The 21,971-nt window shown below is 41.0% G+C and overlaps 1 protein-coding gene across 2 annotated transcripts in view; it reads right to left on the reverse strand.

Moving 5' to 3' along the window:
- Nucleotides 1-21,971, reverse strand: part of zap70 (zeta chain of T cell receptor associated protein kinase 70) — a 102,626-nt gene that overhangs the window by 26,397 nt on the left and 54,258 nt on the right. For both annotated transcript variants that reach the window (XM_043721105.2, XM_043721106.2), the window contains 2 exons: nt 5,361-5,521; nt 1,439-1,577 (listed from right to left, as the gene is read on the reverse strand). In XM_043721105.2, coding sequence (XP_043577040.1) covers nt 1,439-1,577; nt 5,361-5,521 — 300 coding nt within the window. The remainder of the gene's footprint in view (nt 1-1,438; nt 1,578-5,360; nt 5,522-21,971) is intronic.

Raw genomic sequence — 21,971 nt, forward strand, 5'->3', positions numbered from 1 at the left:
GATTGAAAACCGCAGCTCCAAGTTTAGCCACTTTGTGACAAATTTAGTTTGATGCTTCTTGACAATCAATTATAATGGGTTATGGTAGAAATGTAAAAGATTAACACAGAAAGAAGCAGGCTGTTTTTACTAGTCAAGAGGACAAGAACTGGGGAACTGTAGAAATAACTTGAAAAATTAAACAGTAAAACCAAGGTAAGGAGAAACTCTTATATATGAAGATCTAAAGCCACAGATTTTGTCTTTTTGAAGAACTCTAAAATAGTTCTAAGGCCATGAATACTACTTCTGTATTTTAAGTAATGTAAATCTCATATTTTTAACATGTTTCCTCTGACTACATAAACCTAATATTCACTTTAAAGGAAAACCTTCCATGAAAATGACAGTGAATACAGGGAATGGTTTCACCAAGTTTAAGTTTGTGGATGTGTAGTGGGTAGTGATACTGCCTCTTAACCAGAAGCTCCAGGTTCAAGTCACTCTCCATGATATGATGGACCAGGCCCTTCTTGCCCCCCAATGTCCCCTTACACCCTCCTGCCTGGTCACAGTAGCCCAGAAGACAGAAAGAGAGAGAGAGAGAGACAGAGACAGAGAGAGAGAGAGAGAACAACAAAGCACTGATGAAGAGGCCCCTCCACTAGTCTTGACACTGGAGTCACCAGCTTAGATACTGATACTAGGAGCAAATATGGGTTTTGGCTCAACACATCGCCAAGCATGAAAGGCTCCAGTCAAGGCATGGGCAAAGGTCATTTGCCAGCTCACCAGGAAGCCTAATACTGAGGAGTTCTGCTGTTGTGAACTCAGATAAGGAACTTAATGGGGGTGACATTCAGGAGATGGGCATACAAGGTGCTGCTCTGTCAAACAGCATCCTGTGACTGTCAAGGCATGTAGGGAAGTCTGTTGCCAGGTTGGCAGAGGGGATTATGCCCTTCCTGCAGCCTCTACTCTATTGTGCTGCTGATTCAGAGATGCTGCCACTAGAGCTGCCATATGTGTTGAAGCTTTTGTGAGCACAGGACAATTACTTCTCTACCTCATTAATGCAGCAACACTCTCTGGCAAGTCCACAAGCTCACCACAACTCCACCAAAAACCCTCCAGACACATTGCAACAGCAGAATTTTCTGAAAATCATTTTATCTGCAACTTGGGTGCTTGTAACTTTAAGTCATATCAGTGCCAGGGCCCATCTAGCAACAGGATGTCTGATGTCTGTTGTTTGCAGAGTAATCTGTGACTGTATTGTCTGGTCTTGTGTAGTCTAGCAATGCATTTACCACTTGGATAGTATGGCATCCGGATAATGTTAACTTAAAACTTCCTGATGCATAAGGCAGGCAAAGGCCAGTAACACAGGGAACTTCACTAACACAGCATCATGCAAGGGATTTCCATACCCAATGAGTTCAGAGTAATTATTGTATACCTGCCAAAGAGTATCAAACTTTGATCCATCAGGAATGGCAAACTTTCCAGATTTGTCTAAGTCTACAATGTAATGGTAGGCTGATTTTCCATATAATACAGAAAGAGCATATCCTCCAGCCTCTTTGCGCTGTCTCACCCTAGAACATAAGAATAAAATCTTAGAAATTAATTAAACAGTTATTTTTAAATGTTTAATATCATTTAGGAAAGGTGGAGATAAACTGTTTGCCATTGACAAGAAAGTAAGACTGAAGGTTTCAAAGTTAAAGGGCCTGAATTCATATTTTATCTTCCGAATTACATCACCAGCTCACACAAACTACAGATCAGGAGTGAAGTGAGGTGCCAGACCTATCTGGAACTTGGATTTTCCCAAGAGTAAGTGACTGCACACATGTTTTGTTTTACATTACCTCATTCAAGAAACAACAATATTTTGTAAGTGGAGGAATTTGAATCCCTGAATGATCAACTCATCTGTGACCTCAGGTTGCAAATAATTGTGTCTCACCCTGTTTCCTGGCAGTAATGATGAGGCCTTAGTATTGCACCAATCCTTAAATTCCCCTTGTCTTCAACACAGACTTACATATCCGACCGACAGTTTAGACATGGAGCTATTTACTTTAATATCCTGTGCCTTTATTTTATCATTAATACCTTCTGAAAATTTACAGAGGCATTTCCCATCCATTTATTTTACTGATGAACTTCATTAATACCTGAAGTTCTCCTCAATTTGTCAGATTTGGATTTTTTGTTTACAAATTCTTGTTGGCTTTCCTTTACTGGACTTTATTTGCCTAAACGAATATTAATTTTATCTCATTTTACACCTTCTAGAAATGATGCAAGGCTAGGTTTTTTTATTTATTCATTTTGTGGGATGTAGGTGTCATGGCTGGCCAGCACTTATTGCCTGTCCCTAGTTGCCATTGAGAGGGTGGTGGTGAGCTGCTTTCTTGAATAGTTGCAGTCCATCTGCTGTGGGTTGATCCAAAGGGAGGGAATTCCAGGATTTTGACCCAGCAACAGTGAAGGAACGACAATACATTTCCAAGTCAGGATGGCTTGGAGAGGAACTTGAAGGTGGTGGTGTTTCCATACATCTGCTGCCCTCGTCCTTCTAGGTGAAAGTGGTCATGGGTTTGGAAAGTGTTGTATGAGGAACTTGGTAAATTCCTCAGTGCATCTTGTCAATATTAACACACTGCTGCTACTGAACATCAGTGGTGGAGGAGTGAACATGACAAAGGAGGAGTGCTCCAAAAGCTTGTGATTTCAAGTAAGCCTGTTGGACTATAGCCTGGTGTCATGTGACTTCTGACTTTGCTCTTGCAGCCACTGTGTTCATGTGGTGAGTCCAGTTGAGTTTCTGGTCAATGGTAACCCCCAGGGTGTTGATAATGGGGGATTCAGTGATGGCAACACCATTGAATGTCAAGGGTCTTTTTTTGGTGATGGTTGTAGCCTGGCATTCATTGGCATGAATGTTTCTTGCCACTTGTCAGCCCAAGCCTGAATATTGCCCAGATCTTGGTGCATTTGGACATTGTTTGTGTCACTGTCTGAGGAATTGCAAATGGTGCTCAACATTATGCAATCATCGGCGAACTTCCCCACTTCTAACCTTATGATGGAGAGAAGGTCATTGATGAAGCAGCTGAAGATGGTTGGACCTAGGACACTACTCTGAGGAACTCTTGCGGAAATGTCCTGGAGCTGAGATGACTGACCTCCGACAACAACGGCCATCTTCCTAAATGTCAGGTATGACTCTAACCAGTGTAGAGTTTGCCCCCGATACCATTGATTCCAGTTTTATTAGGGCTTCTTGATGCTATGCTCGAACGTAGCTTTGATGTCAAGGGCTATCACTTCCACCTCACATCTGGAATTTAACTCTTTCATCCATGTTTGAGGTCATGAGCTGAATGGCACTAGTGGAACCCAAACTGGGCATCACTGAGCAAGTTATTGCACTGTTAGCACTGTTGGAAACACCTTCCATCACTTTATTGATGATTGACAGTAGACTGATGGTGCAGTAATTAGCTGGGTTGGACTTATCCTGGTTTCTATATACTGGACATTTTCGGATAGCTTGCAGTGCTATAACTATATTGGAAGAGCTTGGCCAGGGGAGCAGCAAGTGCTGGAGAACAAGTACTATTGCCAGAATGTTGCTAGGGCCCATAGCCTTTGCAGTATCCAGTGTCTCTGACCATGTATTCATATCATATGGAATGAAGACTGATATGTGTGATGCAGGGCACCACTGGAGGACGTCGAGGTGGATCATCTACTTAGCACTTCTGGCTAAAGATTATTGTGAATGCTTCAGCCTTCTCTTTTGCACTGATGCATTGGGCTCTTCCCATTGAGGATGGGAATATTTGCGGAACCTCCTTCTTATTTAATTGTCCACCAACATTCAAGACTGGATGTGGCAGGACTGCGGAGCTTAAATCTGATCTAGTTATAGATACTTGGCTTATCATTGATTCCTATTTTGGGTGAACCTGCTATATTGAAACCATCCTAGTAGTCCAAGAAAGTTCTGTAATTTAAGATGATGTGAAGACTTTGGTCAGAGTCCCTTCTCTTTTCTCTCAAACTTCATTCAGTATTCCTAGTTTGAAAACTATCGGAAATTTGCATATGGCACTAGTCTTTAAGCTACAAAAGAGTGTAAACAGAGTTGGATCAATCTCGGAAGGATCCTTTGATATCTGGATGATGGATCACCCAATATCTCAATGAGGTTCTCCATATTTTAGTTTGAAATGCTTGAATTCCTTCTCTTCAGCAATCAAGAATGATTGTTATTTGTTTCTTTCAGACTGTCAGCTTGCAATCTTTCTTTTTATGGTTAAGGGGTATTTTCTTGACTTTTTTTTTGCTGTTGCCCCTATAAAAGTTTGTTCCCCTTTTTTATGTTTCCAGTTTTGTTTAGCCACACTCTACAAAACTGTATGTTAATATCTTTCCCTGTTTTCCAGGTGCTTGCCTTACACATTCAGGGAGCTTCCTTTGTTCCTATTCCCTTGTTAATTTCAACTGCTCTTTGAAGCTGTATACCATTTTGAAGTTCCTCTTGCTGTGTCCTGACATTGCACTTCTACTGATTCTGTGTTGCTTCACCAGAGCAAACTGAAGCCAGTAACTTTACTGGCAATTTTTGGACTTTGGTATATTTCTATTTGTGGAAGTTCAGTAAATGAGGAAGAACATTGGAATATTTACTACAATCTTCCTCTGCAATCTTCCCCATTCTTTAAACTAAATGTCACTAAGTTCCCTCCTGGCTTTCTCGTTATTTGTCACTTCACATAACAAGGTTCGGAAATACTGGCCCCAGTATTTTGCGTGGTCTATTAAAAGTGTCTTTAAGCATCCGGTTTTCATTGGAAACCACATTTGAGCATAGTGTCTGTGCACTCAGAGTGACCTGAATACTTGTTTTAGCACTGGAAAAAGCTCATACATGTTGGCCCAATGACCTGTGAAAGGAGTTTAAAGTTAGACACTGATAGTAATGAAGGTAATTTTAGGGGCCTTACAATAGATGGTGGTTGTGCTGCTTGTTTGACGCCACCTGGCTTCCCTCCATAACGTCAGTTGTGCAGTTCCAATATCCATCACATGATAGTAACACTCGGGACTTTGGTACATTGGTACACTTCAATTCTATCTGTTGTGTCCAGACATCATTAGCACTATTCTGATCAGCCTGTGAATTGTATGGATCATGCAGTTTTGATGGAACTGTTCTGTCTGGTGTATGAGATGGTGTAGAGGTGTCCTGCACTACAGCAAAAGTGTCATAGCACTAATCCCTCAGAATCTAACCCATCACATGATTAATGCTGTCATTTAAGAAGAACTTTGAAAGTATAAGGAAGAAAGGCAAAACTTACAGAAATTTCCCATCTGGCTGTGCACCAAAGTATAGGCGTCGTTCTGCATCTCCACGACTAATGGGACCATGGTACCAGGCCATCTTCTCATGTGCAGTGCTTGCAATCAGCTTCTGTAATTGTGGAGCTTGACTGATAATTGCCTGTTCCAATGCTTCACCCTGAAAAGAGAAACAGAATAAAACTCCATTAAAATTCAATCCCAAATAACCAGCAAGCACTAAAAACTGTTAATCAATTGAGAAAGATCGTTTCATCCATTGGGAAGACGTGCAGGAGAAAGTCTGGGTCTTAGCATGCCTGACCTTGATAGCACAAAAGTGCTGGCTTCCCAACTAACTGCTGAGCAAATTAAGTTATGGGGGCTGTATGATACTTAAAGTGGCCTGACTTGAATTGACTTGTTTGCTGCAAATTATATCTTGAATCTGCTACAAGTCTTAGAGATAGCATTCAGGAGGTGCTATTGATGGAGGACGATGACTGATGTGAGGGGGTGACTCACTCTGAGTAAGCACCACCTCCAACTGCTCAATCACATGAAGCTCAATGGAGCTCCTGAGACAGGCAGCTATTTAGTGAACCAGACACCACAGGCACATAACCTTGGCTGAGTGCCCATCACCAGTCCATCCATCAGTCCCTCCAGGATTTTATGGGCAGTAGATAGGGGAGTTGATGGGCGCACAGCCCACCCATGGCTCAGTTGAGGCCCTAAAGTTGGCAATTAAGGATCGCATCTCAACATTTATCCAATCCAATAGGTTTCCCACCGGGATCCCCCGTGTCAACTGGGGAGCCACCGATGCAATTTGTCATCTTTTGTCCTTCACTGTCCAGAATTCTCTTCCTGTCCCTCAGAAGGGCCTATTGGCCTGGTTCGTACGAGATTTCAGACCAAACACTCAGTTTTGTCACTGACTGCCACCTCTTTGACTTACCAGCAGTGCAAGCAATAGCCAGCACTCCTGCTTAGTGCTGCCATTGTTCAGACACTCCAAGATCTGTCTGGTCAGGAATCTTTGAGAGTAAGGTCTTGCTGGGGCTGCATAGAAGTCCATCTTGGATTGTTGTTTAAAAAGTTAAAGTGGAGTGGAGGCCAAGTGGAGGCAGCCTGTCTGTTTAATTTCTTAAGGAAAGGTGCAAGGAGCCTGCATCAAGCGTATATCCAATCCAGTTCAAGAAGCAAAGGGGCACATTTTTGGGGACAGATACAGCAATCTGTCTAAGTTCCTGCAATAGACGCTTGACCCTGCAAGTTCTGGAGTGTATGTTGAAGAAGGCAGCATTCTGGAGCAGCAGCAAAAATGTGAGTTCTATTTATCCTTCAGAGTGGAGGGAGAACGGAGGTATCTATCTCATCTATCAATGCCAAGATGTCTCAGTCCCTTACATTGATGTTTACTTTGAGACAAAGACTAGTCAACAGCATGCAGCAGCCAATGAAGCAGTTCACCAAGTACCTGATTGTCTTCAGCAATAACTTGCATGATTAAAATGCCACCTAATCGACAAAAAAAAATTACCTAAATACTTCAGAGCCCGTTTGGAGGGCAGCAGAGTGATTCCCTGACTCTTACTCCATAGGAAATGCAAGTGAGCCATTGAAGATGAAGAATGAGAGCATGGAATTGGAAAATGCTCAAAATACCTCAACTTCTTGCATACCTCCCACAAACAGTGCAAGTTACAAATGCTTCCTCCTGTCCTGATGGCTACACCTGCACAGGTGAAAACAGAGCAACCTTTTCTGCACCCCAATCCCAAAGGGCATCAGCTGGCCAAGAACACATAAGGCAGTCAGACTTAGAATTCAAGCAGTCTGCCCCACGCTTTGTTGAAAACACATGGGCAGTATCACAGAAGGGAAAGGATTTCTAGTTACACTGTCACATTTCTCATTTAGGATCCTCCACAGTAAAATTTATTTTATCGTTCCCTCTTGTTTTTTTTTGTCTGGTATCTCGCAAAGTAGTTTTTAGTCATATGAATCATGAGAAAAACAAAAGGATGAAGATAATGAGTGAGGGGGATGAATTGTAGACTGTGTAGGTCTGCTTTCTGCTGGGTTGGTGGAGGATGACGTGCTTGGATGTAGCACTCAATGCAACTAGATTTTGCACTTTAACCAAACCTGAATCTTGCTTTCTCAGCCATCCCTGGCAGTGATGTGTTTGGCCACTGGTGTTCGTCCTTGCAGGGTGCAGAAGACTCATCTGTTTCCTGTTTCTGAAGCTCCAGGAATCGTTGCTGTGCAGGGTTGTGCAAGTCACAGCAGTCCAGTAACATTCAGTTAACCCTGGTTGACATACACTGAAGATCCATGCAGACCCTGAGCAGCTCCAGATATGCACATGGATTCAGCCTTTCAAACATGCCACTCCCACAGAAACTCACCCACCCGTATCATCTTAAAATTCCCCCTAAAGGTTTGCTGAAATTGCTGTATTATTAAACAGCATGAAATTTGAGGTTGCCATTTGTGCTCACACTGCAGATAGCAAGCTTGCATCGTCTCATTATACCTGTGATTTTCCCCTCCCACCAGCTCCTGATCCTTGTCAGTGCAAAGTAAGTGGGAGTAGCAGCAGTTTTGGAAGAATATGCACTTCTCCCCAGACGGTAGGGAAGCATTCTGAAACTAAAGAAGTGAAGGCATGCTGAGAATCTCTCCCAATACAGTACTAAATTTCAATTTAGATTCAGAGAAGAATGTTTCTGAGTAAATGCTGTGCAAAGAAAAGTGCCGAGGAAAATTTTATCAAAAAGCTAAGTCAGGCAATCTTCTTCAATTTAACATCTTGAAACTTTTCATTTAAGTGTATTATTCTCTGCTTTTTCCTCAATGATTGCAGCATTGGTGGGCGGCACGGTGGCACAGTGGTTAGTACTGCTGCCTCACAGTGCCAGAGACACGGGTTCAATTCCCGCCACAGGTGACTGACTGTGTGGAGTTTGCACATTCTCCCCTTGTTTGTGTGGGTTTCCTCCGGGTGCTCCGGTTTCCTCCCACAGTCCAAAAATGTACAGCTTAGATGAATTGGCCATACTAAATTGCCCGTAGTGTTAGGTGCAAGGGTAAATATAGGGGAATGGGTCTGGGTGGGTGCGCTTCAGCAGGTCGATGTGGACTTGTTGGGTCGAAGGGCCTGTTTCCACACTGTAAGTAGTCTAATCTAATCTAATTAGTTTGTGTAAAATATGCAATTATGGGTTGGTCAGACATTAACCACTTCGACTGACTGCAATTCCACTGACTGTATGAAAATGAAAATGGGAAGACCTGTTTAAGGAGCTTAAACTTGTACCTTTTTAATAGAATCCCCACAGTGTGGAAACAGGCAACTCAGCCCAACAAGTCCACACCAACCCAGTATCCCACCCAGACCCATCCCCCTACCCTATCCCTGCATTTCCCCTGGTGAACACACCTTACCTATACTTCCTTGAACACTATGGGTGACTTAGAGTGGCCAATGCACCTGACCTACACATCATTGTACTGTGGGAGGAAACCAGAGCACCCAGTGAAAATCCACGCAGATACGGAGAGAGTGTGCAAATTCCACACAGACAGTTACCCATGGTTGAAATAGAACCAGGTCCCTGGCGCTATGAGGCAGCAGTGCTAACCATTAGGTGCCCACAGGAATATTACCAGGGTAAAAATTATGACTGTATGCACTCGACCCACCTCCACTGTATCTTTTAAAAACTTGAAGAAAGGGGCAGGTCACTGACCAAGTTCAATGAGTTTGGAAGAATAGGATAGAAGATTAGATATGTTAAAATATAATGGCATGATGTGATTTTAAAAGCAGAATGATGACAGAAGATGGGGTAAAACACAAAGGGCTTGGTGGGGATGTCGGTAAGATAAGCATAAATAATTATCTCAGGGTCCATTTAAATTCCCCTGAATGAGGGCGCGATAGTCTTTTCAGTGATTACAAATCTGAAACAGGAACACAATCTGCTGACTTACCTTTAAAAGCACGAACTGCAGTGGAAGGATTGTAAATTGAGTACTTTTATTTTCTTTTTATTTTTATGCTGGATTTTTTTATTTGTTATTTTTCAATTTTATACAAAATGCTTAAGTATCTGTGCCTAGGTATCTCGTACCTAAAATGGCACCATAAGTGGTGACATTGCAAACCTTTCACTGTATTCATTCGAATGCATGTGACAATAAAGTTCATTCAATTCAATAATACAGTTGGGACAAGGAGTGGACGTTCCTGTTTTTGTGAAAATTTCTGTTTATGTGAGAGGATGCTCAGTGTATAATTGGAAATGAGGCTGTTGTTCAGATATTTTAACAAGTACCTCTATTTCCAATTCGTTTTGGCCTGGTTTCCCAGTTCTGGAATGTAACAAATGAAGGAAAGTAGACAAGCAGGGGAGGCTGGAAGAGCACATCAAGCCAGACAGCATCAGGAGATGAAGAAGTTAACTTTTTTGGGTATAATCTTTCTTCAGGAATGGAGGTGGGGTAGGGGGAGCTGCAGATAAAGAGAAGGGGGGGAAGGGTAATGGGTAGGGAGCGAGGCAGAATGGTGAGGTAGTGTTAGGTAAACACATCGCCAATGACCCCTGTTAAAACTTCCAACCACCATTTGATTTCCACTTCCTGACCATTCACTGAGATCCCCCCTGCCCAATCACCACCTGCTTCCCACCAGCTCACCATCGGGATTAACCCCTCTCCATGAGATCAGGATACATTGGTGATTGTTGAATCCTTGCCCCAGCCACTTTCTGCTGAAATCATCATCAATGGGACCACCTCTCATGCAATTGCCATTTAACATTAGCATCCACGAGTGACAAATTACATTGAGATTCCAGCCAGACCAACCCACCAAGGATCAAATATGGAGACAAAAGAGACCCCAAAATGCTGATTTGTTTATTTTTATGAATTTCCTTTTGGGGTCATGCAGACCTGCTCTTCATAGATATTCTCTGGGCCATGTGAATTTGCACCTCTTTTTACTGACTTCTGACTTCTAACAACATAGCTCTAAGTGAGGCCAGGAGTTTTCTACATGAGCTAGAAATGGCCATCAAAACTTTCCAAATAAAACTTGCACCTCACTTCAAATTGATGTTAGGATGTTAGCTAACACAGGACAAAATAAGAAAACATACGATGAAAACATTTGAGGGCAAAGAAAAAAGATTGGCTTCACTTCCTTTATTAAAATGTTTAAAAACCAACTTCTTTATCAAAATCGTTGAGGTTTTTGAGTGTTACCGTGCAGTGTAAAATACTGGAAAACCTCTGTTTGGTTGTGATGTATTCCTTCCATAAAGCCAAAAATAAGTTCAGAGCAGAACATATGTGGACTGAAAGTCCATGAGCCATGAGCCCAGTAACTGGGTCATAATTGTGTCTGTCAGTGCCCACTGGGCAGGGCAGCTGGGAGGGCATATACATGGCAGGCGAACTTTGGATTTCCACCAGCAAATCCCAGAGCCTGCCAACTGTTAGCCAAAGAAAACATAAAGATGGCCCCAAGAGTTCGATTCTAAAAGTTAGGTATCATACAGTGTGGAAGAAGAAAATTGGGTCCATTGAATCCACACCAACCCTCTGAAGAGCCACCAGACCCACCCAACTCTGCATTTCCCATGGCAAATTCACCTAGCTTGCACATGCCTTGACACTACAGGCAATTTAGCCTGGTTAATTCACCTAACCTGCACATCTTTGGACTGTGGGTAGAAACTGGAACATCCAGAGAAAACCCATGCAAACACAGGCAAAATGTGCAAATTTCACACAGACAACATAACAAGGTTGAATCTGACGATCTGGTTGCATCATAGTAACTCATCAATGGAACAACTGGGGACATTTGGTTCTACAGATGTCATTGATGAGGGATGAAGGCTCCTTTGGCAGCCAGTAAAGATTCCCTCACTAGAGTAATCATGTGTATCAAATTTAAATTTAATCCATATCTCTGCAGGTACAAGCTTCAAAGAAAATCAAAGATATTCAACGTTAAAATGCTCCTTCATTTCATATATTGAACCAAATAGGGTTTCTCATTTTTGGGGATCTGTGACCTTGGAGGAATTCCTGAGTCTCTCTGTAAGCTTTGTAAACTCTGTGCATGAACAAGATATTCACATAAGATTTGAAAAGTTGCGCTGCCAGATAGGACTGAGAGATTATCGATGCTTTGATTCCTGATATCATTTCATTGCCTGTACCTGAGCGACTCAAACATAGAATGAAGACCAGGCTTTTGACAAAACTGAATTCCATTTTGGAAATAGTTAAAATATAAATACTGCTTTGGCTGTGTTGCAAGTGGATATCCTGGTTCTTTTGATAGATACTTGTCTGCAACCCAAAGGCTGAACCCAGGTGAAATTACAGTGTCAGATTGAAGCTGCATTCGGGACTTAGAGCAGTGAAAAGAAAGTTTGTGCATGGGTGTACAGCAGTGAGGATATGCGCATGGCAGGATTCTGCATGCAAAGTCTTTAACCACGGGGAAGCCGTTATGCTACAGTTGTCACATGGTTCTGGATGATCAGGAAACTCAGATAATGAACTTCATGGTTACTGCGATTAAGAAAAAGGAGGAGTTTGGATTAGGGGTGATGTTTACTGGGGAATAAGGCAAGATACGTCTCACAACAAGGGGGTAGAATGTTTCTGTGAATTTTAGGGAGTTGGGGGAGTTACGGGGAGAGATGGTGGCACTACAGTCTCACAGCACCAGGGACCAAGGTTCATTTCCACCCGTGGGTGATTGCGTGGAGTTTGTGCGTTCTCCCCATGTCTGCATGGGTTTCCTCCAGGTGCTCCATTACCCTCCCACAGTCCAAAGATGTGTTACTTAGGTGAATTAGCCGTGGAAAATGCAGGATTGCAGGGATAGGGGAGGGGTGTGGGTCGGGGATGCTTTTTAGAGGGTAGGCGTGTACTCGATGGGCCAAATGGCCTGCTTCCACACTGCAGAGATTCTATGGTGAATAGAGGGGCAGAGTTCCTCTACAAACTAGAAGTTGAGTAGGAAGAGATGACATCTCATTGTAACAGAAATATATCAATTTCAGTCTTCAAAGTTTGAATTCAATCAGGACCCTCAGCCTTTTGAAAGCAATAGTTTCATTTTTCCACTACCCTTAATGTGAAAATGCTCTAGCATTATTGTTAAGAATATGTCCTTTTGTTCTGGATTCTCCCTTTGTCACTTTAAACACCCCAGTTAGATCGCCTCATGTTCCTCTGAATGTAAGGGAATGCAAGCAGTGCTTATGCTACCTGTCCTCATAATTTAAAGTGAAATAACAAATGCTGGAAATATCCAGTAGGTCTGACACCATCTGTAGGGAGCAAGAGATAGGTTAATTATTCAAGTTGATGAACTTTTACCAGAACAGAAATTAACCAGTTATCAAAGATCCTGCCTGATCTGCTGAGCATTTTAGATGCTGACTTCAAATTCCCAGAAGTGGCAGCATTTTATTGTTTTTGCTGCTGCACATGATTTAACTTTTCGCTGTAGGATTTTACAGATGATCTGTGTTCCATCATTTCTTGTCGCCAATCCTACCTGCAGGAATATGTGGCCAGGGACATTGGGCTCTCTTTCTCCCACCATCGTCCCCTTTGACATTCCACCATGTGGAAAATTATTTGCAGATACTTCCCAAAAGAGATTAAATCTGCTTTGGGATTGTTTCCAGATGCTTAAAAACAGTGAGCATTACTTCTGAACAGGAACTAGTTTAGGTAAATGAGCAAGGATTTGGGGTCTGTAACGATGATGAGATAGATCACATGCTGAAACTAGGGGTGGAAATTTTTTAAAATGACATAATTGAGAACTACAAGGAAAATCTCTCTCTGATTATGGAGTCACCTAATATTCTTCTGTTTACAACCTTGTTATCAGTTTACTGAGCACCTTCATCAATAAAAGACCATCACCTCAGGAAAATTAGATGATTCTGATTAGATTGTCTTGAATATTGTTTTTGCAGAAGAATGATTATTGCGAGTTCTTTAAATCATACGGCAGCAGAATAACTGCCATTGTGAAATGTCTTCCACTATATCTTAAACACGTTAAAGGATAAAATGGTAGGGAAGTTTCCAGCTTACAGCCCACAACTTGGTTCTAATGCGTTTAATTATTGCAAACTGACTGTCTCTCACTTTCTCTTCTCTTCACCTGCGTGGAAAATCCCTGACAGCACTGACAAAATAAGTAATCTGATGTTGATTTTGATTATCTGTGTCTGCTCTTACCAGCGTGGGTTAAGTCTCCCCAACTTCCCTCATCAGTGACCTTGAAGCTTTATTTTTTCAAGCTGCACTGGGAGCTTTAATATGAACTTTTCAGTTCCACTGGACAGCCTCAAAATCGTGCAGACACCTATCATTGAAACAGGGAGCCAACCTACAAGCTCTGCCAGTCAGCTGCCCAAGTGGAAAATAGATCTGGACATGTTTAGTAAGTTTAGGCAGTGAATCATTTCATAGAATATGGACAAACACAAATGAAAATGCAAACCTCAAGGTACATGACTTAAAGGGAACTATTGTGGTGCAGTGATAGTGTCACTACGTTGAACCAGGATGCCTGGGTTCAAGCCCCCACCTGCCCCAGAAGCGTGTCATAGGAATCAAAAATAAGTTAAAATAACCATGGGACTTAAAGATTATAATATTTGTACTCTATTTCTGCACAAGACAAGAAACAATTAGTATGCTCGGGATAATTTCACACAGGTCACCAATTTTCCGCAGAGCCTAACTTTTCGCCGATTCGGTCATTTCAAGTCCTCTTTATGAATATTGGGGAGCTCTGACTGGTTAGGCGAATATTTTGAAAGAAAACAATTTTAATAAATCAAGATGGGAATTAGAGTGTGAAAGAAGCACAATTGAATTTATCTTCTATTTATTCCTGCATGCTCAATCTTAAACAGTAAAATTATCAAACATAAAATTACAACTACTTTTTAATTTGAACTGTAGCTCAATGTGAACACTGGGATTTACTTGTTAGCTCACCAGAAGCACCATTTCTATTGGTTTGACAATTCTAATCAGGTCAATACAGAAATTTGAAAAATTTGCTGCAGATGCTCAAAGTAAACAATGGCTCCCTCTCCTGGTGGAAGATAGAGGTGACTGAGGTGGAGTGACAAAAGCCAGAGAAATGTAACCCCAGAAGGAACTGGTTCAGCTCATTGTATCTCTAACCATTGATTCCCGCAGCATTCCAAGATTAATCCACTGCCCCAGACTCTCACCATAACTCTGCATCCTCTTTTGCTTTAAATGTATACAACAGAAGTTCTTCATATGGTCCATGAGGCTAAATACTCCAAGTGCTGAACAAAGAAATTCTTCTAACCTTACTGAGGGCCTTAGTGACAATTTTAAAGTTAAAAAGCATTATTACTGGCCATGCAATGAAAGGAGATTCTCTTTTCCTCTTCAGCTTATTAAAGTAACATTTCTGTTTTTCCAAATAATGAGAAATATATGGAAATAATGAGGGCTGTGTAGAGACAATCCATGGCCTTCTTATCTGAGTACTACATGTTCCATTGTATGGAGGATTATGGTAACCTATCACTTGGCTGTGATGTGAATGCTGACTGCTCATATTGCTGAAAACATGTCCTGCTCCACTAGACTTAGTCCCAGGATAGCAGGACTGTCCAATGAAGAGAGATTGGATAAACTAGGCATGTGTTCACGAGAGTTTTTGAAGAATGATAGGTGATCTTGTTCAAACCTATGAATATTTAAAATGGATAGACAAGGTAGATGCAGGTGAGATGGTTCCCCTGGCTGAGGAGTCTAAAACAAGGGTGCACAGGTTAAAAATTAGGGGGGTGCCACTTAAGTCAGAGAGAAAGAAGAGTTATCTTACTCTGAGAGTTGTGACCCTTTGGAATTCTCTACCACAGAAGGTTTGTGCAGGTTCAGTCTTTGAGAATGTTCAAGGTAGTGATTGGTGAATTTCTGATAACCTGTGGCATACAGGGTTATTGGGATGGGGTGAGTAAAAAATATTGAAGCATTCCATCAGCCACAATTGATTTGAATGGGCGAGTGGACTTGATGGGCTGAATGGCCTACCCTAATTCCTGAGTTCTTGCGATATTTCCCACACAGGTTCACTGGAACCATGATCAATGGATGCAGCCACAGAAGGACTTACCATCACTGTGGCTGCTGGTCAGCAAAGGTGGAGACAAACTGAGGAGGAACAGAAGTGCCAGCAAGCCTGGGTCCAGCAGGAAACTCCAGCAGCTGCAAACAACCTTCACATGACGAAGTTGTAAAAGGAATTCTCTAATGATGAGGAACAAGTAACAGGAAGGCAAGAGTCTATTGCCTTCAATATCATTTCCACTGGATGAGCAAGGCACTGCATGCAGAGGAGTTCCAGGACTTTGTAACAGAACTCTGTCGTCTGTTGGAGCAGGACTTTCAATCCAAAGGGTGGGTTGTCACCTTATCCCAGTGGCTGTCAAAGTATGTGCTGGCAAGTTCTTCAATCTGTTTTTTACAATAAATTTCCCTTGTTACAGTGAACCTCGTATCTTTATCCAATCGTAAATACCTCGGTTTTCAAATTCCAATAAAAAGCTTACTAATCTCGATCAAGGTCATAAGAATGACCTCTGCAAAGGCATAAATTATCTTCCCATTCTCCACACTGTTCTGTTTGGATCTTTGTCTCAAACTCCTGCAGAAACAATGCTAAACAGCATGAAGGTTAGGAATAGGAATGAACAGATAGATTGTCATGACCTTTTTACATTTTACCAGGTTGTTCTTGGAGGATGCAGGAGACTCTTTATGTAGATGACCAGGATAACAGTGGTCTGGAGGTATTGAGAGCCCTGGAGCAACTTTATGTGATCAGCCTGAGGAAGGGTTGTCTTGAGGCTGTAGCTCAGATTTTGGAGAGTTCATTTAAACTTTTCATTATTCTAGGAGGCAATGGGAAGCAATATGTCCTATTGTCAAGGGATAGTTTAAAGTAATGGGGTTTAAATCACAGTTCTTGAACAGCCGGTTGGATTTTAGCATCACCAGAAAGTTATTGAACTTCAGAATGTTGATAGGAAGTGGGGGAGAGAAGAGAAACCTTCCTGATATTGTGCTTTGGATTGTCACCATGGAGAATTCCTGCCTTTTACAAGAAGGCTCAAAGGAATAATGCCAAAACTGCACAGTGATCGAGAAATCTTGTTGGCTTTTATCTAAATGGGAACATGGGTAAAGGAGCAAGAGTTCCTACTTTCTCCCAAGCCCTTTAATCCCTTTAGCCCTAAGAACTATATCTTATTCCTTCTTAAAAATATTCAATGTTTTGGTTATAACCTGTTTCTGTAGCAGAGAATTACATGGGCTCACCATTCCCGAGGTGAAGAAATTTCTCCTCAGTCCTGGATGGTCTATTGATGTGTCTTTAAACTGTGTGAATGCTGGTTCTGGACTCCATCATCATCAGGAACATCTGTGTGTAGTCCTGTTAGAATTTTAGAGGTTTCTATAAGATTCTCCTTTCATTTTTCTAAGCTCTAGTGAATATAGTCCAAAGAGATCCAGTCTTTCTTCATACATCAGTCCTGCCATCCCTAGAATCAGCCTGGTAAACCTTGATTGCACTCACTCCAAAACCAGAACATCCTTCCTCAGATAATGAGATGAATACTGCATGCCATACTGCAGGAGTGGTCTCACAAAGACCCTGTACAAACTGCAGCAAGGCATTCCTGTTCCTGTGCTCGAATCCACTTGAGTGAGTGGTAAGCACCCCAAAAGGGCAGGAAACTGTGTATTTGTACGGTCAGCAAACATTCCCAGATGGCTAACAACATTCTTTCTCAATGCCAAAGTGTCTGTTTCCATGTTGTGCATCTCTATGACTCTATGACTGACTGACCTGATCTGATTTTAATGTTGTATAGTAGATAAAATATAAGACACATAGCCTTAACTACTTACTCAATCAGGTTCCCACGACAGTCAACTATTCAACCAACATACCATTGAAGTTAGAGGTGAAATACTCAAATTAGAGAAATAAAAAAACATAAGATTGCAGAATGGGTGTGTAATTGGCAATGGACAACAATATGGATTCATGATGATGAGTTAACATGCGATGAATAAGGAGATTACATACTCTCTGACAAACCAAATTCTGCATGGGGTAGAGGAGCAAAATGATCTAGAGACGTAGATAAACAAATCATTAAAAAGTCGCAACACAAGTTGATAAGGCCATTCAGAAAGCAAATATTGCAATAGGCTTCATTTTCAGGGGAATAATATTGAATGACAGAGAAGATTTGTTAAAATTATATAAAACCTTACTTTTATGATCTCGGTTAGAGCACACTTAGAGTCCTGTAAAATTTCTGGTCTTCACATCAGAAAAGAGGATAATGGTGCACACTGAAGAGAAATGTATAATTTAGAAGAATGATACCGTATTGAAAAAATTATATCTATAAAGAAGGACTAAACAGTTTAATGCTGTTCTCTCTGGGCATTAAAAATACAATCTGGTGATTTCAGATCATGAAAGTATCTGATACATGTAGAAAACAGTTTCACTTCAATATAAGGCAGTCACTAAGAAATCAAGTAAGAAATTCAAAAGAAACTATTTCCATGCAAAGCGATTAGATGGGTGGACTTATTCTCACAAGGAATAGTTTAAAAGACGATAGTAGTTGGATTTAGATGGAAGAGGGATATAGTTGCATTGCAGGCAGTTCAGATAAAGTTCACGAGATTGATTTCACAGATGAGGGTTTGCCTTATGAAGAGAGAGTAAGCAGTTTAAACCTATACTGTCTGGAGTTTAGAAGAGTGAGAGGGGAGTCTAATTGAGGTATGTAAAATGTTAGAGGGGATTGACAAAGTAAGTGCAGAAAGGCTGCTTCCTCATCTGGGGCAATCTAGAATGAGAGGTCCTAGTTTTAGGATAAGGAGGAGCAGGTTTAAAATAGAGATGAGGAAAAATTACTTCTTTCATGAATCTGTGGAATGCACAATCCCAGAGTATGGTGGATCCCAGGACATTGAGTAACTTTAAGGAGGCGATGGACAGATTTTTAATTAGTGATGGGTTGAAAAGTTATGGAGAGTGGGAGAGTAGAGTTGTGACCAAGATGAGATCAGCCATTATCGTATTATGTAGAGTAGAGGAACTTTATTTGTCGTTTCTACCATATACAACTGGTCCAATAAAAACGAGACAGCCTTCCTCCAGGACCAAGGTGCTCTATGAACACACATACTACACGAGAGTACAGTCATACACAGGGCACGATAAAGTGCATAGAAAAGTGCAAAACATGCAAGACAGCACAGTAATTGAAGACAATAGGCACGTTGATGGACAAATTACAATGTAACAATGAATGATTAATAATAAAATATTGTTTTAACAGCAATTCAAAAACTCATCCAAAAATTGCAAGCGGAATAGAGTGTGACCATATGGCTTAGGGGAAGAAATTAAATGGCGGAGAAGCTGAATTGCCTGCGTCTAGTTCTCATGTGAACAAGTGTAATCCCCATTAATTGGCATCTTGCTGCAACATGTTTTGCTACTTATAAAAAGCATAAAAGATGGAGCATGATGATCTCCACATTGAGCTAGGTTTCATCACTCAATTCTGCCACATGTCCCCTTAGCTTACATCACTGAAACTCCATCAAACTTCACCTTCCATGTAGCATTCTTTTATTCAGAACATAAGAACTAGGAGCAGGAGTCGGGCATCTGGCCCTTCGAGCCTGCTCCGCCATTCAATACAACCATGGCTGATCTTTTTATGGACTCATCTCCAATTGCCCACCATCTCACCATATCCCTTAATTCCTTTATTGTCCAAAAAAATCTATTCTAGCTTCAAAAACATTGACTGAAGTAGCATCAACTACTTCCCTGGGCAGGGAATTCCATAGATTTACAACCCTCTGGGTGAAGATGTTCCTTCTCAATTCAGTCCTAAATCTGCTCCCCCTAATTTTGATGCTATGTCCTCTTGTCCTACTTTCACCTGCCAGTGGAAACATCCTCTCTACTTCTATCTTATCTATTCCCTTCATAATTTTAGATGTTTTATATATTAGGAAGCCTTTTCACTTAATTAGAACTAGCCAGTTTAAGGGTTCATTATCCAAATATTCTATCTTTTACCTAACTTCATTTGAACAATTGAGCCCATGTAAATTAACTGTGTCTAGATTCTGTTAAATTTGAAAAAAAAACTCTAGTTCAAAAATATTCAGTAATTCAGTATCTATTAATTTTAATGTGGCTTCCTCAAGATTTGGAAAACCGCAACATAACTTAATGAGGCAACTATCACAAAACTAAGATTCAGTAAGTCAGTTTCATTTCTGTCACAATGATCTCTTTCTATTCACATCTGAATTGTTGCAAAGATAACTCTCCAGGGGGCGCACCGACATAAGGTAATCACAAGATCCTGCCCTCAAGGGTACAAGATCTTCATGGTCGATCTCAAATGGTTAAATCAGTTGATAACGTCCTTCTGTTCTCAGAGATAGTTTGTAAATTTGTATGCACATAATATCAACCAATTAAGTGTGAAACATTCTTTTTAAGTAATGTGTACAAAACCGACGAGGTAGCAAGCTATCCTAGATCTGCTCCCGTGTAATGAGACAAGAATAATTAATAACCTCAGAGTTAGGGATCCTCTTGGAAGAAACAGTATGGTTGAATTTAGAATACAGCTGGAGAGTTTGAAGATAAAATCCAATACCAGGGTCCTGTGCTAAAACAAAGGAGACTACAATAGGATGAGGGAGGACTTGGCTAAAGTAGACTGGAAACAAAGACTTTATGGTGGGACAGTTGACGAACATTGGAGGACTTTCAAATCAATTTTTTAAAGTGCTCATCAAAAGTATATACATATGAGAAGGAAGGACTGTAAGAAAAGGGATAATCTGCCATGGGTGCCTAAGGCAATAAGGGAGGCTATCAAACTGAAAGAGAAGGCACATAAAGTGGCCAAGATCAGCGGGAAACTAGAAGATTGGAAAGCTTTAAAGGTCAACAGAAAGCCACAAAAAAAACTATAAAGAAAAGTAGTATAGACTATGAGAATAAACTAGATCAGGATATAAAGATAGATAGCAAAAGTTTCCAGAAATATATAAAATGAAAAATGGTAGATAAAGTAAACATTGGTCCATCAAAGGATGAGAAGGGGCATTTAGTTATGGGAGATGATGAAATGGCCAAGGCATTGAATAGGTATCTTGTGTAAGTCTTCACAGTGGAGAACACAAATAACTTGCCAGTTATTAATTTCCTAAACAAATTTCCTAAAATAACAAAGAGACGAAAGTAGGTGAGGACCTGGAAACAATCATTTTCACAAAAGAGGTAGTGTTGGGTAAGCTAATGGAGCTAAGGATAGACAACTCTCCTGGCCCTGATGGAATGTATCCCAGGGTAATAAAAGAGATGGTAGGAGAAATAGAAAATGGACTTGTGGTAATCTTCCAATAGTCACTGGACTCGGGGGCAGTTCTTGCAGATTGGAAAACAGCAAATGTGACGTCACTGTTTTAAAAAGGAGGTAGACAACAGATGGGGAATTATGGACTCGTTAGCTTAAAATCTACAGTGGGGAAAATACTTGAGTCTATTATCAATGAAGAAATAGTGAGGCATATAGATAGATATTCTCCCATTGGGCAGGCGCAGCATGTGTTTATGAAGGGCAGGTCATACTTAACTAATCTACTGGACTTGTATGAAGACATAATGAGCATGGTAAACAATAGAGACACTGTAAATGTGGTGTATCTAGATTTCCAAAAAGTATTCAACAAAGTGCTACACAAAAGGCTGCTGCATAAAATAAAGATGCAAGGTGTTATGGGCAATATATTGGTATGAATAGAGGATTGGATAACTAACAGGAAGCAGAGAGTGGGGATAAATGACTGCTTTTTTGGTTGGTGATCAGTGACTAATTGTGTGCCTCAGGGATCAGTATTGGGACTGAAATTATTCACAATTGACATAGATGATTTGGAGTTGGAGACCATGTGTACTGTGTCAAAGTTTACAATTGATGCTAAGATGAGTGGCAGAGCAAAGTGTGCAGAGGACTGTGAAATTTTTCAAAGGGACGTAGATAGTTTAAGTGAGTGGACAAAAGTCTAGCAGGTGAAATACAATGTTAATAATTATGAAGCCATCCATTTTGGTAGGACTAATAGTAAAAAAGGCTATTATTTGCATGGAAAAAAAATGCAGCATACTGCTTTGCAGAGGGACCTGGGTGTTCTTGTGCATGAATCACAGAAGGTTGGTCTGTAGGTGTAGCAGATAATTAAGAAGACAAATGGAATTTTGTCCTTCATTACTAAAGGGATTGAGTTAAAAGCAGAGAGGTAATGTTGCAGCTGTCTCGGGTGCTGGTGAGGCCACATTTGGAGTACTGCGTACAGTTTTGATCTCCTTACTTGAGAAAGAATATACTGGCATTTGGGGGGGCACAGAGGAGGTTCACCAGGTTGATTCTGGAGTTGAGGAGAGACTGAGT

The sequence above is a fragment of the Chiloscyllium plagiosum genome, unplaced genomic scaffold (genome assembly GCF_037043375.1).
Source record: "Chiloscyllium plagiosum isolate Xiang-an unplaced genomic scaffold, Cpla_swu_hap1 HiC_scaffold_28, whole genome shotgun sequence".
NCBI lineage: Eukaryota > Metazoa > Chordata > Chondrichthyes > Orectolobiformes > Hemiscylliidae > Chiloscyllium > Chiloscyllium plagiosum.